Source organism: Salvia splendens, chromosome 9, assembly GCF_004379255.2.
Source record: "Salvia splendens isolate huo1 chromosome 9, SspV2, whole genome shotgun sequence".
Classification (NCBI taxonomy): Eukaryota; Viridiplantae; Streptophyta; class Magnoliopsida; order Lamiales; family Lamiaceae; genus Salvia; species Salvia splendens.
In genome coordinates, this window is record NC_056040.1 from 797,340 (window position 1) to 815,257 (window position 17,918).

Consider the following 17,918-nt stretch of genomic DNA (forward strand, 5'->3'; position numbering starts at 1 on the left):
TAACCGAAAAAATGGCACTTAATTATTAACAAGAGAGTTTAATTACAATTATGCCTATCGCATTTGTGCAAGTGGAGTACAAGAACAAAAACAAAGAGCATCTCTCTTTGCACCCCACCAAAATCAAAACAAAGGAAAAAAACAAAATAAAATGAGCCCCCACCTATGATAGCAATATTATATATATATACACTTATATATAATATTAAAAAGGCAAAAATAAAAGAAAAAGAAAAACCTAGCTCATGGAGAAGGAAACCTCTCTTTCACCACTCTCACTGGATAATTAACACAATAAATGATTGATTTTCTTGATAATTCCATTGAAGACTTTTACAGACAATCTGATTCTGCATCGGGCGAGCTCAGAGGGAAGCAAGTGTCTTCACCGCCCGTGTTCCATAAGAAATGGGCATAGTTAGCTGCATAGTATGAGTTGCTCGGCTCCGCATCAATGGCTTCCAAGTAGGTCTCCTCTGCTGCCCACAGATCGTTCCTTGCCACCCACAGGAAGTTAGCGTACTTGTTCAGTGCCTCCGCGTCCTTTGGCTCCACCTCCGTGGCTCTCTTGAAGTAGTCCTCCGCCCTATTTCAACCAAACATCGTCAGATCAAACACGAAAATCACCCATTTTCTTAGTATGAAGTAAGACCATGTTTTCTAGATTCTTGAAAATTGTATGGTCACAACATATTTTCAAGATTCTTGAATTTTTTGCAAAATGATGGAATAAGAATGCTAGAGTTTGAAGGTTCTTGACCATTTACACAAATATTGAATGAATTAGTGGCAGAATATTAAAAGCAAACATATTTTTCCAGATTCTTGATAATTTGCACAAATATTGATTAGGACTGTTATAGTATCAATGGCAAAAATGTAAGGTTCCTATCAGAGGGCCGGCCACCGGTGACCACACTTGTTTGGCAGCGTCTAATGCTGTCGGGATCAAGACTATAGCCTCCCCCTTAGATTTTTCAAAACTCCAAAGTCAAGACAACAAAGCACAGCCTAGAAATAAATTGCCAAATTTTGGTGATATTTTCATTTGGTGGGCTCTAAAACTCTAAGATGAGATGTTTTATCATCTTTTTTCACTCAAGAAAGACATACAAACTGCACCACACAACTTGCTATCGCCACGATAATCTCAATCCGAATTCAGACAACAACTTCCCCACAAAAATCACACAACTTGCAACCAACAACAACCTAATTCATGAATCAGCCAAGAACAACATGGTCAAGATTACTACAAGGCTCCAATAATAATATCCCAAATCAAAACCTAATCGAACAAGGTTCATCACACAGTAAAAAACAAGAAACTGAATTCAAACACAAGGTTAAAAGGTTTGATACATACCTGTCAAGATCCCGAACAACGAGATAGAGAAACTGAGCATAATTTGCTAGCAAAAGCGGATTGCTGGGCTCTTGAGCCAACTCCGTTTGGTACAGTAACACCATTCTCAAATATTCCGAATCATCATCCGCTTCAATCCTCGCATCAACGGGAGAAACAAATCCTTTCTTAGTTTCTTGGTCCAAATCCTCGTTCCCCATCTTGGAAGCCTCTTCCACAAGCGAATCCCACAACGTTGCTTCCTCCTCCACGCTCGAGACAGACTCCTCCCCACTAGTCCTAGACGGATTCACAAACGAGGACACGCTACCATCAGGTGCTACGGTGCTATAATAATTCGACTCATCAAACCTCCCATCTCCCTCGGTCCCACTAGCAACAGACGGGAACTTCCCACCCCCACCCCCGCTGCTCCCTCCAACCGAAGCTGCCTTCCCAGTCGAGGAAGACAACTTCAGTGTCTTTACAATAGATGCATCGAATTTCTGTCCCTTCTCCTCCACCACGGATACTGATAACTCCTCCGTGGTGGAAACACACATCGGTGGTGGTGCAGAGGCTATGGCTGCATTACTCGACATTGAGAAAACACTGTAGTTCGCGAGGAGTATCATCACGTACACCATCAAAGTCGGGGTAGTCGAGAAAACCTTCTGAAACAACCACACGAACGACGCGTGCATTTCCCTCTGCACTTTGGCCACAATCCCTTGCATATCCTCGTAGTGCAAGAAATACCTCATCTGCAAGGTGTAGCTATGGAGCTCTCGGATTATAAACACCATAGACGAAAACGACTTCTTTATCGAGCAATAGGCCGAGCCCCCAGCCACGGCGAGCCCCCTCTGCCACTGCTCATCTGCACCAGCATTGTCGAATCTAGACTCGAATTCATCAATTTTCAAACTGGTGCTGACATTATCGTCGTCGTTGAGCTGGAATCTGAGCGCTAGCTTCTCAATTTGCTTCGAGAATTCTTCGTCGGAGAATGAATCCAAGCTGGCGGTTAGGGCTTTTCGGATCGTCCGAGCGCGGGTTCTCTTACTGCCGCCGCACGATCGGGAGCGGCGGAGTGGATTTGCGCCGAGGAATAGGGCGGATTTTCCGACGAATCGGCGGAGGAGCGATCCGTCGCCGCTGGAGAAGCTCCACCGCCGCGACGACGGGGAGGGGATGGCGGAGGCCAGTGTCTGGGAGCAAGACGGCGGCGATTGGGGGAGTGACGGCTGCGGCCACCGCAGTGAAGCTGCTGGAGCTACTTTCAATACCATAATTCAATTGAAATCAAACGAGGAATCGAGAGGGAAAAAGGAGCTAAACCAAAAAAAATAAAACTTTTTTCAGAAAAAAAAAATCTCGTTGATTCGAATCAGGAAAAAGGGCAGAATCCGTCAATCCCTAAATTTCAGTTGCGCTCAGCTCAAACACAAATCCCTACAAAATGAAAAGGAGAGAAAACAATCAAATTGAAGTTGAAATGAATCAAAAGCAATCATTCCCATTTCTTATAATCATTTCATTTCCATACGCAAACACAGCCATTAAAAACGGATCAAGGCTACACATTCCGAGATGAATCGCATAAACCAATTTACTAAAGCTTCGAAGAGGCAGAAAAAGTCACCGGAAATAGGACGAGGGCCGTTGCTTTGCTTATCAAGAATGAAGAGAATGGGAGCGAAGGCCTTTAAATACAGCAGGAAAATGGAAAAACAAACACTAAAAACACAGCTTGGAAAAATCTTGGGGGCAGAACCGTCCAACACAGCTAGAGAGAGACTGTAAGTACGAACGTTCACAAAGAATCTGACCGTATTTTTTGTACAAATACTACTATTGATTTAAGACACTGTGGTGGGTCCATACGTCTGATTTTTCCTCAAGTTTATTTGAGAAAAAAGTATGTAGGAGTATTAAATATCTTCTACCAGTGGAGTACTTTATTTTAAACGGTAATATCTACAAAATACATTTACATATTTCTTGTATAGCATCTTCAATTTCAAACTCCCAAAATAGAATGTTCCATTTTAGTTACTATAATCATATGCCCAGAATTAAAGTTGTAAGAAAAGAGAAAAAAGAATTGAACTTTTTATTATAAAATACTCTGTTTTTCCTTTTCAATTTATTTGCCACGTTTAATTGATTTTAATAATCTGATAACAAAGTTGGTAGAATTTACCATATAGTGTTCTGCGCTGGAATAAACAGGAACATTGTTATTAGTATTAGTTAAAAAATGGAACATTTATATTTATATATTTATTCATGTAACAACATACTTGCTATTATAATAAGAAAATATCTGATCCTTAACTAACTTCAGTTCAGAATTTAATGTGAGAGTTCAAAAGTTAAACTTTAGGTATAACTAACCATATTATTGAAAGAAGTATGGATCGATTCACAGTCTAATTAATGGTTAATTAGATCTCAATTAAAGTTCTTATTATAGCAAGCATGTAATCATAATATATATTTAAATATAAAAAAATAAAATCTTATACACATGATGCTAATTAAGTATTTGACCGATGAATACCTAATAATTTCGAAAGGACTATTGATCTCAGTAGCTTTATTGGACAAAAAAAGGAAACATACTAGTGTAAAATGTCATAAATTTTAAATTTCAGCTATTGTGTAGTATTTCAGTCACAATCAATTTTACTAAAATCATTTTCCAAAGTTGAATTATGTAATATGATCGGCTGTTCGAACGGCAAATTCTCATCCGTTCTTTTTTTAACCCTCTTTGGTTACAGTTGGTTACAACTTACAACTGGTGCATTCGTTTTAATTTGTCTTTTTCAATTATTAATAAATAGATAATATTAATACTGACGGGTAGTATCAATCAATTTGTTTTTAATATAAATTAATCATATTTTTAAATCATGTATTTATCTGGTTTTTATCTAATTAAAATTAATAAAAATTATGAAAAACTAGTAATACTATAATTTTCTAAAATTCTTATGATCATCTTTACATATTAAGTACTACTATTATTTTTATTTTTATTACAATTCAAACTATCATTTTTTAGTGTTATTGTTTTTAATACTCTTTTTTTTGTTCTCAATTAATGAGTTATTTAGCAATTATAATTTTTAAAATTAATTAAGAATCGTACTTTATGGTATAACATATTATTATCATTATCATTATTATTATTGTCATTATTTCAATTAATAACTTAATTAGAAATAATGATTTAATTAATTAAGTTTTGTTGATTTATAGGAATTGTAGTGAAACACGAATACACGATGATAAGTAATTGAAGTTTGAAGAAGTATTGAAAGCCAACGTTGTGGTTTTATCGTTGGCATAATTTATGTTACAAACAATCATATACTGCAACTTTTCATATTAAATTGAAGTTAAAATACGCGTATAGTTTCAACTTGCAAACTTTAATTAATAAGCGATATATGTCGAATCAAATGATGATAGATTTTTTCATGGAAACCTTGATATTAATTCATATATCTGGAATATATCTTATTTAAGATTATTAAAATAAATTCTGGATCTGGGTATACATTAATAAAATATCTAAAATGATTTTATGGATCGGAACTTGAGAAATAGAGATATGATTATTTATAAAGCAATGGCAGCAAATGAAATGGCCTTCATATCGGTGAAAGATGGAGTTAGATAAAGAAATGATTATTTTATGAAAATATTCCCTTTCTTGTCTCTACTTCAATGTCCATTGGTTGCAACTTTCCCCTCAACAAAATCTACTTAGCCAATAATTTCCCACACTCACAGCTAATTATCTAGTAGCTACTCTTTTATAATGACAATCATCATTCTGTTTATTACATGACATTACGAATGTGTAATTTATTTTATTTCTTTAAATATATAACAACGCTTTCAACGTGACATACTTGATATTTTGAAAGTGAATTTATCTTTTTTTAGGAATTGAAAGTTAATACCTATTAGTCTCTATTGCAATCATTATTCATTATGATTATGCATAATTCCATATATCACGAATTAATATGTTAGCTAGGCGTGGGGTAGTAATTTAAGCTTAAAAGATTGAAGATAGCTAAGATACTTTTTCGAGTTAAATAAATGTTAATAGTAGTTTTTTTGGAAAATAATTATATCATGTGAGTATTGCAAGTTTGTAAAATTATGTATATAAATACTTATGGGTCCTAGCTAATCTCCAGTTTGGGTACATAAAATATTTAGTAGATCCACAAAATATTTGTTATGGAACTATTCTAGTATGCTGCTAGCAGTAAAACTTCTTCTCAAATAAATTCAAATATAATTCGGTAAACGACGGAAATATAGGACCATTTAGGATGAAAGAATGCATTTTGCCAATAGTTAATACACACATATTTACACATATGACATGATAGTTATAGACGAACAAATATCGTACGTCCATTCATCTCCCTACTAGTTGACAATTTTATTTGATTAAGTTTCATGCAATATATTTACTCTTATTGCAAATTTGCAAGTGAATTGAATCGATGTCACGTGATAAATATAGACAATTAAATTACTTACAATGAGCATCTTAAAGAGTCAAGTAAATGGACTTAAACAATTATTTAGAAAGTATAATTCAAATCGCTAAGATTATTTTTTTTGCCCCTTATGAAGATCTACTAATTGGGTAAGTACTCCCTCCATCAAACGTTGAAGTAGTTATTTTTTTAATAAAAATATATAAAAGAATGACTCACACTCTATTAACGTTTTCTATTTATTTTTATACATTTCTTCAAAACCGAATCAAATTAAAATGAGATGGGTGAATGAAAATCAGTAATTTTCAATGGGAAATGGCTTAAGTTCACATCTCACCGTTGCTATGTTAGCATAATTTGTTACACTAGTTTTCAATAAAGTTTCTCTGTCATGATATGCAAATTGTTTCACATGAACTGAATTTGTGCAATATACACATCGATCAATAGTTATGACTAAAGGTTTAAATTATTTAGTAATATATTATTAAATTTTATAGTATTTATTTATGATAGTTGTAGTTGCTGGATTTAACGGCCCAAAATGAAAGTGAAGAATGCAGCCCATAATTGGAGATGATGTGGGCCCTCCCTCGTCGACATGATAACGGTTACCCTAGATTGATAGCAACACCAAAAACTGTCCTAGTTCATATGGAGTATTTTGTACAAAACAAAATCTCATTATGGCCACTAATAATGCCATTGCATTGCGATGATACCGATCGTTGATTTATGTAGGGTTCGGTTGGGTCTTGATTGACTCTAATGTTAGTCCATGAAGGATAGAAAACTATACTAACTAAATTCGATCTTTGGAGTTGATGTGATTCCACAGTGCAACGTCTTTATCTATAGGGGTTGAGTTCACTCCATTCTATCAAGTATCAACCTTGTGATGAAGTAATATATTCAAAATATATTATTATTATTATTATTATTATTATTATTATTATTATTAATGTGTATGATGATTTGACAAAAAATGCTTCTATTGTGTTTTTTTGTCTCGTTTAATATTTTCGTGATCAAGCTAAGGGGATTGATAGGTATAATGTTGTTGCTGGACTAGATTTTGAGGATAGTTTTGTAAGAATAATTTGATTTAAATAAAGTTAAATACGCATTTAGTTTTAGTTTTTGGATTTTCAGGGTTAAATTTCGGCAAAGCCATCAACCCCTTGGGATGGGCTGCTGCCTGCTAGAATATCTAATAAGTGTGCGCATAATGGCATGTTTCTTTTAGGCCCAAAATTTGCTTGTGCTTAGTTTTCTCCAATAAAGAGTGCTCTAAAAATTAAAAGATAGAAGCAACTATAGAAAGGGGTAAATCAAAACCAAAAGTGTAAATGATATGGACTATTATATCGAAGATACATAGACTATGAACATTTTCTAACTCCATAACACATGATGAACCCACGACCACTTCTCCGTCATGATCACGACTGGCTCGTATTATTTCGCTCTAACTCTACCGCAGTCCGCAGCCCAAGCCCACATCTAAGGTATCTTTTGTCGCCTTTTTTAATCTAATGATCTCCTGGTTTTGTGCCTTGTATGACTTGTTGAATGTCTTCTGCAGTTTCACCGTCGACTACGTTCTTATTTAATCCGCAAACTATAATGCATAACATAAAACTCGTTAATTTTGGAGTATATGTTTTTATTCTCACTAAAAGATTACCAATATGATTTTTATTTGCGTATATCATCAATAGAAATATCTCACCGCCAAGCTCATAAATTAGAAAAAAACAAACAAACAAACAAAAAATACTAACAAACAAAAAGACCGTACAAAATTGCAGAAAATATCTTACTCGCCAATAAAATTAGTGCGACTTCTCCACATAAAATATCTTCTTCTTCTTCTAAAACACACATATCACATTTCACCGATCATATCAGCTCAAATCCGGAGTGAGAAAATGGAGTACGTGAGGCCGAACCGCAGCGACGTCCATTTGAGCGGAGAGGAGGCGGCGAAGGTAGAGGCGGCTGTTCGCGAGCGCTTCGACGAGGCGGCGCCGAAGCGCCACACCAAGCCTCAGCGGAGCGACCACTCCGCCGTTTACACCGACGCTCTCTCATCCGACGACGGAGTTATTGCTGAGTATGCTCAGTTCCAGCTGCTCGAGAAGGATACTGAGGTTAGTTTTGAATTTCGATGTGCTGTAGATTTAGAAATTAGAATGTGAGTTTTGTGATGGAAGGATTTCTCAAGTTTGATCGATAATTAGAGTTTGCTGCTTCTCGATCTGAGTTTCTATTACGATATATCTGCCAAAACTCACTGAATTTAACAATTGGCATGAGATTATGAGCAGTGCTCTCCCTCACTTGGTGAATTTCACTGTATGTGATGTTTTGTTTAATTGTGCACAGCATGTGTCTAGAATAAACACACTCTGTCCTGAATTTTGTTAGTTATATGGTGGTTTTGCAAGTTGAATTCATAGTTATCGAGCAAATTATAGGTCGATTGATTCGGAATACTGATTTTGGGACATGATTTCTTCATGTATTGCAGAAATTGGATTACTCTGGAGGCAAACCTGATGAAGAATTTACAGAAACTGAGTATTACAAGGACCTCAACTGCGTTGACAAGCAGCATCACACGGTAAAAATCAACTCCTTCACACTTCAATTCAATCAAAATTTAGTTCTACGTACCTTGATTATGGGTGTTAGATATCCTAGTGAATTTTGATTTTAGCTCTATCGAAGTAGATACTAATATCCTGTTAAAAAACTGGTGAATGAGTGTAAATGAGTGTAAAGAGACAAAAAAACAAATATTCATCTGCATATCTCAATACAACCACAATGTCTATTTACTATAAACACACATTTGATAAAGACACTAAAAATGAATATAGGAAAATCAAGAAGTTCAGCAAATCATCTATCTCTCACTTTGATCCATTTCGAGGTCTTGGTTTTATGACATACTGAAAATCCAAGTGGACTAATTAATTATCATGTAAAAAAACTGGTCAATTGTTGGTTCTTGAGTAATGAAATTGTTGAAGTGTTGAAATGATAAAAAAACAAATATTCATCTGCATATCTCAAGACAATCACAATGTCTATTTACTATGAACACACATTTGATGAAGAAACTAGACACGAAGATAGTAAAATCAAGAATTTCAGCAAATAGTCCATCTCTTAAGTTAGTCCATTTTGGATTCCTGGTATTTTGACAGACTGGAACAGGGTTCACAGTCTATTTACTATGAACACATATTTGGTATTTTGATCAAGAAACTAAAAATGAAGAGTAAAATCAAGAATTTCAGCAAATAATCCCTCTCTTACTTTGGTCCATATCGAATTATTGGCATTTTGACAGACTGAAACAGGGTTCACATTGTATATTTACTATGAACAAACATTTTGGTCAAGAAACTAAAAAAATGAATATAGTAAAACCAAATAATTTCAGCAAATTCCCTCTCTTACTTTGATCCATTTTGAATTCTTGGTATTTTGGCAGACTGGAACAGGGTTCATAAAAATGGAGAACACAAATGAGAAGGACTTCAGCATAGCAGGTGAAACCACAACAGAATGCCACGCCTCAAGCAAGGGGAACCCTGCTACTAATGACTGGATTCCATCCCCTTCAACTGAGGTAACTCATCATACGATCTCCATTCTCGATTCATCTTTGTGTAGCTCGTGTGCACGTTTCCAGTACTCATTTTCTTGATCACCAACATGACTGCTCCTTTTAGGTGGATTTCACAAGTGATAAGCCCAGTAGGAGTGACTGCTGACTTGTGGTTTGATCATTGCATTTGGTGTGGATGTGTTTGGAGTTTGAATCATGGATTCGAGTTGAAGGAGCGTTTTGATGGATTACAGTGATTTGGCTTTGAGTGATGTGTGTATTTGTTGGATTAGATTCTTGCCCTTGTAATATTACTCCTAATATATTCCATTTCTGAAGTCAGTTAGGAAATGTGTTGCAGTTACTTAGTTGGCTGAGCAATTTGTGTGTCATTATGCCATTTGTGTGTTAAATAACTTAATTTAACCAAATACTTAGTACTATTTAATTTACATGGTAATATGGAGCAATATTTGTTTCGTCGTTCACCGTTGCATATCAGGTTAGAAAGGCCTATATCCGTGCTGATGTTTAAGAACACATTTTATAGCTTTGTTAGTAGGAATTTTCAAAATAAAATAATCAACACATATAAATTTCAAGTATAAAATATTTTTATTAGATTTTCTTGATATTAATCTAAAAGAGTAACAAAGATTGAAAATTAATTATTTAATTAATTAAAGCTTTGACATAAAACAAAGTCCTAATTATCAAATTTAATAAAATAAATAATACTCGTACAACTTAGGCCATCCGCATCGCGTCTCGATGCTGTCTCTATCTCGTCTCGGAGAGACGAGACATCGATGCAGCCAACCATCTCGGTCTCGTCTCGGGGGGCGTCTCGGCCCGGAGGGTGGCGTGGTGAGACGTCTCGCCACGCGCCAGCGCCACGTGGCGAGCGCTGGCGCTAGGCGTGACGCCCACTCGCCGGCCCGCGAGTGGGCGTCGTCATGCTGACGCGATAAATAATTTTTTTTTAAATTCAATTTTAATAAAAATAAATAAAAACGGTAATAATTTTTTTTATTTTTTATTCTATAAATACTTATCTTTCACTCTCATTATACACACAAACACACATCTATTCTTCTCAATTCATCTATCTTTTCTCTCCAATTTTCATCTCATCTCTCCAATTTTCATCTCAAAATGTCTGGCGACGGAAACTCTGGCGGCTCCGGCGGCTATGACTTGAACACGTTTGACGACTGGGGGGCATGTACAATGTCTTGGGTGCTTCCTGTTCGTCGACGTCGGGCACCCAAGGCTCGTCGACGGCGGCGCCGTACCAACCACCGTATTTTGATGTGGATGCATACTCTCGTCCCTCCGCCCGGATGTATGGGCAATCACAAGGATTATTCCAAATTAGGGAGGATTTTCCGGATGAACCCAATCCGGAAGGAGGACGAGGCGGTGGAAGCTGCGCGGGTCGCGCATTCGACGCCGTGGAGGAAGAGGAGGAGGCGGCCGAGGATGAGGATGAGGATATAGGTCATCATCCATACAGCCGCAACGACACGATGACTCTGTTCAACGCTTGGGTCAACGTCTCGTACGATCCCATCGTCGGGAATCAACAAACCCGCAAGTATTTTTGGAAAAAGGTCACCAACGCCTACAACGAGAACAAGCCAAAGGGGTCCCGCCGCCGCACCATGAAGATGCTCCGCATTCATTTTGACCGAGTTGACAGAGATGTCAAAAAGTTTTTGCGGGATCTACAAGAATGAAGCGGCGAATTACCAAAGCGGAGCCAGTGGAGCCGACATTCTGGGAGCGGCTATGCGAGTCTTTTTTGACAACAACAACAAAGGATTCAAACATGTCGATGTTTGGGAGGCGGTCAAAGACGTTGAAAGGTGGGCTGTCGGTGTCCAGTCTAGCACGGGCTCAAGCTCGAAACGCACGAAGCATACAGCATGTGGCCAATACTCGTCTAGTGAGGGCAGGTCAGACAACGCCTCACAAGAGGTTGAGGGCACGACCACCGATGCAGGGCTCCTCCAGTGGGCGCCGTCGGCCGCAAGGGACCAAGGCGGCAAAGGCGGCTAGAGGGAGGAGGGGCCGAGGCGAATCAAGCCAGGCGGGCTCGGTCTCGGGCTCGAACACCCTATTGTCTATGTACTTGACCGCCACGATGACTGACACTTCCAGCATGACGCCTCCCCAATATCAAGCCCATCTTGCCGGAATTGAGTATATGGCAAGACAAATTGGTATTCCTCCTACAGGTGGATTGAGTGCACCGCAACCGCCTTCGAGGGATGATTCGCCGGCGGAGTAGTTTTTAAGTGTGTAATTTTTAATTTCTAGTATTTTAAATTATGTCTTTTTTATTTATTTTTTTAGATTTTAATTATGTGTTTTTTTTAATTATGTGTTTTTTTAGGATTTTAAGTTGTAATTTTATTTTATTTAATGAAGTGTGTTTTTATTAATTGAATTTGTTGGAAATAAAAATAAAAAATGAAATTGATTGAATAGTTAAGTGATGAGATGATTAAGAGATGATTAAGAGATAAACGAATGAATGTGTTGTCTCTTAGTTAAGAGACGAGGTGAAAAGTACAATGGGGTCATGAACTACTCTACTCTACTTAGGCCATCCACAATAGGCGCCCAGCGACCGCCCAGCCGAGCGCCGGCGCTGGGCGGTTCGCTGGGCGGTCTATTGCAGTCGCCCAGCGGACGATTGGAGAGAGAAACCGCGCAGCGCTGGGCGATCCGCTCGGCGCTATTGCAGCGCCCGGATCGCCCAGCGCGATTTTTTTTTAAATTCGAATTTTTGAAATTCAAATTTTTTTAAAAAAATCAAATATAAATTTTTTTTTATTTATTTATAAAAATTGTTTTCTATATATAAAAATCAATTTTTATAAATAAATTTATACTAGAAATTCGTAATAGCCCATATATATTTAATGGGCTTACGAATTTATGAAACTCATTCTTGGTTGTCTCTCTTTTATAGAGACATCCTTGAATGTTTTATGTTCCACTTTCGATGTGGGACAAACTCATTCTTGGTTGCCTCTATTTTATAGAGACATCCTTGAATGTTTTATGTTCCACTTTCGATGTGGGACAAACTCATTCAAGGATGTTTCTCTTTTATAGAGAGATATCCATGAATGTTTTATGTTCCACTTTCGATGTGGGACAAACTCATTCAAGGATGTTTCTCTATTATAGAGAGATATCCTTGAATGTTTTATGTTCCACTTTCGATGTGGGACAATCTCATTCAAGGATGTTTCTCTTTTATAGAGAGATATCCTTGAATGTTTTATGCTCCACTTTCGATGTGGGACAACTCATTCAAGGATGTTTCTCTTTTATAGAGAGATATCCTTGAATGTTTTATGTTCCACTTTCGATGTGGGACAATCTCATTCAAGGATGTTTCTCTTTTATAGAGAGATATCCTTGAATGTTTTATGCTCCACTTTCGATGTGGGACAAACTCATTCAAGGATGTTTCTCTTTTATAAAGAGATATCCTTGAATGTTTTATGTTCCACTTTCGATGTGGGACAATCTCATTCAAGGATGTTTCTCTTTTATAGAGAGATATCCTTGAATGTTTTATGTTCCACTTTCGATGTGGGACAATCTCATTCAAGGATTTTCTATAAAATTGTATTTTAAATTATGTCATTTTTATTTTTTTAAGATTTTAATTATGTCTTTTTTTTATTTTTTAACTTTAAGTTGTAATGTTATTTTAAATTTTCATTTGTAAATTTAATTAATGTAATTTTTTTTAATTATGTACTTTTTAAATTTTATTAATATTAGTGAATTTTCCCGTATATGTCTCGTAAATTAAATTTCGTATATTGCGTTATTGTTAATTATTGCATTTTGTATATATTTGTTAATAGTGATGTGGATAGTATGTGGCTAGGCTATGGCTGGGCTATTGCTGGGCTATTTGCTTGTTTTGATGATGTGGCAGGAGGATTTTTAGTGCTGATGATGTGGCCGTGGCTAGGCTATGGCTGGGCTATTGATGGGCTATTTTTATTGTGGATGGCCTTACAAATTTTCAAAATGGTTAACTATCCATGAGCCCCCACGTCATCATTTAGGCATGTGACATGTCGATGCCTTGTGGTCTTTAATATACAAGGTATAACAAGTGGATTCTCATGAATACTAGTCGTCGTTTTTTAGATGAAAACACGTCATCATGTAGGCATGTGACATGTCGATGCCTTGAGAGACAAATGTTAGATCTATGGTTTTATTTTTGGAAGAGGGGTAATGAGAGATTTGAGTTGGAAGAGAGAGACGTTAAATGGAATGATGTTGAAATTGGTGGGTTGGGTGGGTACCGAGAATTTCCATCCATTAACATTAAATTAATTAACATTATTTTAATGCTAATTGTAATAAGGGTGTTAATTAAACTGTATCAAATTACATTTAAATTCCCTAATTTTTATCATAAATAGAAATGACTCAAGTGTGTTGGGACATTCCAAAGTGAAATACGAGTCTAATATCTTGGAATGAAGGGAATAGTACAAAGGTAAATAAGCACATTCTTACATATATTATCGCTTTACATATGAGAACACATACATAACAAATGCATTCTCACAGATACTAATCGTCGCTTTTATATGAAAACTTACATTATAGAGATAAAGTGAACTATTATTTTTTAGGCGTACTTTTCACAAATACAACATTTTTTTTGCACTACTTATGTTTCCTATTCATTTAGCTTTTCATATAATTGTGTTAAACTTTACACAAAATTTAAAGCCAATCATCAACATTCAAGACACAGCAATCCATTAACTATTCAACTTTAATTCACGCAATTTTCATATAAAATGGATAAACAAAATTAGAGATACCATACACCTCAGTCCTCAGAATATCTAGAAACTTCGCCTCATTTTTTCGCTACATGAGGGAGTCTCCCGCCTTCCAGAGACATTTTACGGACTTACAAGAGAGAGTGAGAAGCTGAGAGAGGAGAGGAGAGGAGACGAGAGAGAGAGATATACCATTCCGCCGTCTGTTCTTTACGCCGTCGCTCGTCAAGGTCAGTTAGATATTCACCGATATTTTTGCGCTTTTTTTCGATCATTACATGTGCGGATCTATTAAATTCAAAGTTTCCGATTGTTAAATTAGCTGAAATGTTGTTTTCCTATTCTAAGTATATTTCGATTTTATATTTCGATGAATTTGACGATCCTTCATCAAGAGTTTTCGGTATCCAACCGCTTTATGTTTTTGAAATTATTTGCGCATCTGATCGATCATTTTATTATATTCAAAGTTTCCGATTGTTAAATTAGCTGAATGCTGTTTAAGTTTTCCTATTCTAAGTAGTAGTACATATTTTTGTTTTTGTATTTCGATGATTTCAACGATCCTTCATCCAGAGTTTTCTGTGTTTTCTGCATCCATTCTACGTTATGCTTTATGTTTTACGCTTCTTTCTATCATTATATGTGTGGATTCATTTGTTTCAGGAGGAATTTAAACTTTCTGAATTCCGATTATTAAATTAGCTGCGATGTTGTTTTCCTATTTCATATATGTTTTATATTTATTTTTTCGGTGGATTTGTCCTTCATTCAGAGTTTCCTGTGCTTCTCTGTATCAGTTTTACTGCGTGCTTTCTGTTTTTTGCGCTTCTATTCGATCATTACATGTTTGGAACTGTTTGTTTTAGGAGGAATTCAAATACTCCAATTATTAACTTAGATGCAATGTAGTTTTCGTGTTTTAAGTAGTAGTGTATTTTATTTTTATTTTTGGTGGATTTATGATTAATCCGGCCTTCATTCTGTGCTTTTCTGTATCCATTTTACAGCGTGGTTTCTGTTTTTGCGCATCATTACATGTGGATTTACAGTATTTGTTTTAGGAGGAATGCACACATTTAATTTAGCTGCAATGTTGTTCTCTTATTTTACTTTTATTTTTCCATGTATTTATCTATCATTCATTAGAGTTTTCTCTACTTTTCTGTATTCAGTTTTACAGTATGCTCCCAGTGGTTGTAGGATAATCGAAATTTTGGTGATTAGTTTACATTTGGAATCCGATTTAACAATAACCACTTTATAATGTTGTTTTTTCAGTTTGTAGCTTCGTCTTTCCTCTTTAAATTGCTGAAACCTATTGTGTGTCTGAGTTAATTTTGTAAATTTTTCCGATGTTATCCTCTACATTTAAATAGGTTCGAGGTTGAATCATAGGAGTATAAAGTTTTGAATCTATTTTCCCAATATTCACATGATCCTTCCCTTGAACCCATACCTGTTACTGTTTTGTCTTCAATTCTCAATTATCTGATAATTCTATTTGATGCGCGTGAATGCAGATGTCATACTCGAGGAGATCAAGGTGTGTGCTAGATTATACGTTTCTGATGCTAATTTCACGCTTGCAATTGGTGATTTTATATGGAATTTGTTTGGTACCCACATTTTATGCAGTTACAGATCCCCTTCACCTTACTATAAGTGCAACAGTAGGTCTGTCTCAAGGTCCCTGACTCCGTCAAGGAGTTGGTCAAGGTAGTTTAGTACCTCGATGGCTCGATTGCATAAATTTCTTGAGGATTTCTTTTTTGGACATCTTAATTCTGATTGTAATCATGCTCAGGAGCTATGATTCCAGTGATGCTGAGAATCCAGGAAATAATCTGTATGTGAAGGAAAGGTAAACGTGGAGATCTTCGTGTTGATGAGTCCTATGTTTTGTTTGTTAACAGTAGTGCTCGGAGTTTTCCTTGAAATGTGTTGGTTATTGGCGCGTTCTGCTTATGCTTTGTGCTGTAACTATTGGTATTCAGATCGAAGGAGTTCACCTTGTTGCCGATACACAAACTAGGGAATCGTGTGGGTTTGGATTCGTGAGTATGTCCTCTCTGAAGGAGGCGGAACACTGAATCAAATACTTGGACCGATCTGTCCTTGAAGGCAGGGTTATATCTGTGGAGAAGGTAGGAATTTTCAGCAATTTCTTGCTTGTTGTAGCTGAAGCTTTCACTATTGTATTGGGATTGTTGAAGTTTCTTTGGTCACAGGGTAGCTGTGTGTAGCAGCTCTTCACCAAAACTAACAAATCAAATCAAATACATCAGCAAATCCAGAGGGTTAACTATGTCATGATTTACAGAGTAGTGTCTGGTGTATTGACTGGAAACTGATTGTGGGTTATGTTTTATTTCAGGCTAGACTACGGAGGGGAGGGACACCTACTCCGGGAAAGTATCTCAGGCTGAAAACAGTTCACGGTGAGATGATCTGTCATTGTTAAAGTGTTTATCTGCATGTGGAAATGGAAATACTAGGCATTTGTTTTTGTTCATGTTATGTGTTGTCGTTCTAATACGTATGTGGAAATGGAAGTACTAAGCATTTAATTTTATTCACGTAGAGTGTTGTTGTTGTTGTTCCCCTAGCTACTCGTCTTATTCTAGAATCCATTCGCCTCGTTATTTGTCTGATAAGAATAGGAGCTGTAGCAGCTTCTTGCCTTGCATAAGGAGGGATGCCTTGAATCCTAGCTCAAGGAGCTACTCTAGAAGCATCTTGCCTTCTCGTTCGTCGAGAATCCATACTAGGAGTCCCAATGCATCTTCGTCCTCCCCATCTGTGTTGTCTAGATCCGTTAGTCCTAGGTGGTGGTAGCTCTCTTGTCGTAGAAGGGGTTTGTGTTATTTAGGTTGATTGGATTAGGGTGTCCATGCTCGCTATTACTATGTTGCTACTATTTACTGGGCTTATTAGTTATTACTGTATTTACTGATTAGCTATTATCTGGGATTTTATGTTGCTTTTCCTATTGATTTTATGTTTAAATTGAACACCGCATAGGCAATTTATGTCTAAACTTCAAAATTTGTTGATTTTAGCATAATGTGAGTAATTGTAGTTATTTTATGATTTTATCTGAGTGTTCAATTTACCAATTTTATTCTGTTTTTTCCAATGTATAGCGATTTATTATTCATTTTAATTTAATTATTTTATATAAAAAAATATACTAACATGTTATGACTCCACTGTTTGAGTGGAATTATGATAATCGAAATTGATAAAAAAAAACAATAAAATTTTGATAAAAAAAATTTGATAAGAAGGATTGAGGTTGAATTGTAAGAAATAAAATTGATAAACAATTATAGGTTGGAATATATTCAATAATAAACCTATAGGGACGTCCGATTTTATAGGTTAAATATAACAAGAAAATTAACGACTAGTAATAAACCTATAGGGCAGGAAAATTAACGACTAGTAATAAACCTATAGGGCCGGTCGATTTTATAGGTTAAGTATAACACGAAAATTAACTCATTTGATTTTATGGATTGCATACAAAACTTAACCCGGGATAGGATTTTAAGCTGAAATTAGTATCATGC

At 36.1% G+C, this 17,918-nt stretch overlaps 2 protein-coding genes and 1 long non-coding RNA gene across 5 annotated transcripts; 2 read left to right on the forward strand and 1 right to left on the reverse strand.

Annotated features, from left to right (window-relative positions):
- LOC121748395 lies at positions 1-3,140 on the reverse strand. 3 transcript variants are annotated; one of them, XM_042142718.1, is made up of 3 exons: positions 2,991-3,140; positions 1,367-2,800; positions 1-586 (listed from the first exon to the last, which is right to left on the reverse strand). In XM_042142718.1, the coding sequence occupies exons 2-3, from the start codon at positions 2,635-2,637 to the stop codon at positions 334-336; spliced, it is 1,524 nt and encodes a 507-aa protein (XP_041998652.1). In that variant the 5' UTR covers positions 2,638-2,800; positions 2,991-3,140; the 3' UTR covers positions 1-333. The 3 variants fall into 3 exon arrangements, with proteins under 3 accessions (XP_041998652.1, XP_041998653.1, XP_041998651.1); XM_042142719.1 differs by having other exon boundaries at positions 2,895-3,031; XM_042142717.1 differs by having other exon boundaries at positions 1,367-3,036.
- A 4,597-nt stretch (positions 3,141-7,737) lies between these two features.
- Positions 7,738-9,965, forward strand: LOC121746505. Its single transcript, XM_042140372.1, has 4 exons — positions 7,738-8,036; positions 8,417-8,509; positions 9,389-9,526; positions 9,630-9,965. The coding sequence occupies exons 1-4, from the start codon at positions 7,815-7,817 to the stop codon at positions 9,669-9,671; spliced, it is 495 nt and encodes a 164-aa protein (XP_041996306.1). The 5' UTR covers positions 7,738-7,814; the 3' UTR covers positions 9,672-9,965.
- Positions 9,966-14,285: 4,320 nt separating this feature from the next.
- LOC121746786 lies at positions 14,286-17,441 on the forward strand. Its single transcript, XR_006039074.1, has 7 exons — positions 14,286-14,573; positions 15,867-15,889; positions 15,982-16,062; positions 16,151-16,207; positions 16,341-16,490; positions 16,575-16,643; positions 16,721-17,441. It is a non-coding gene; the product is annotated as an uncharacterized LOC121746786 (long non-coding RNA).
- The last annotated feature ends 477 nt before the right edge of the window (positions 17,442-17,918 follow it).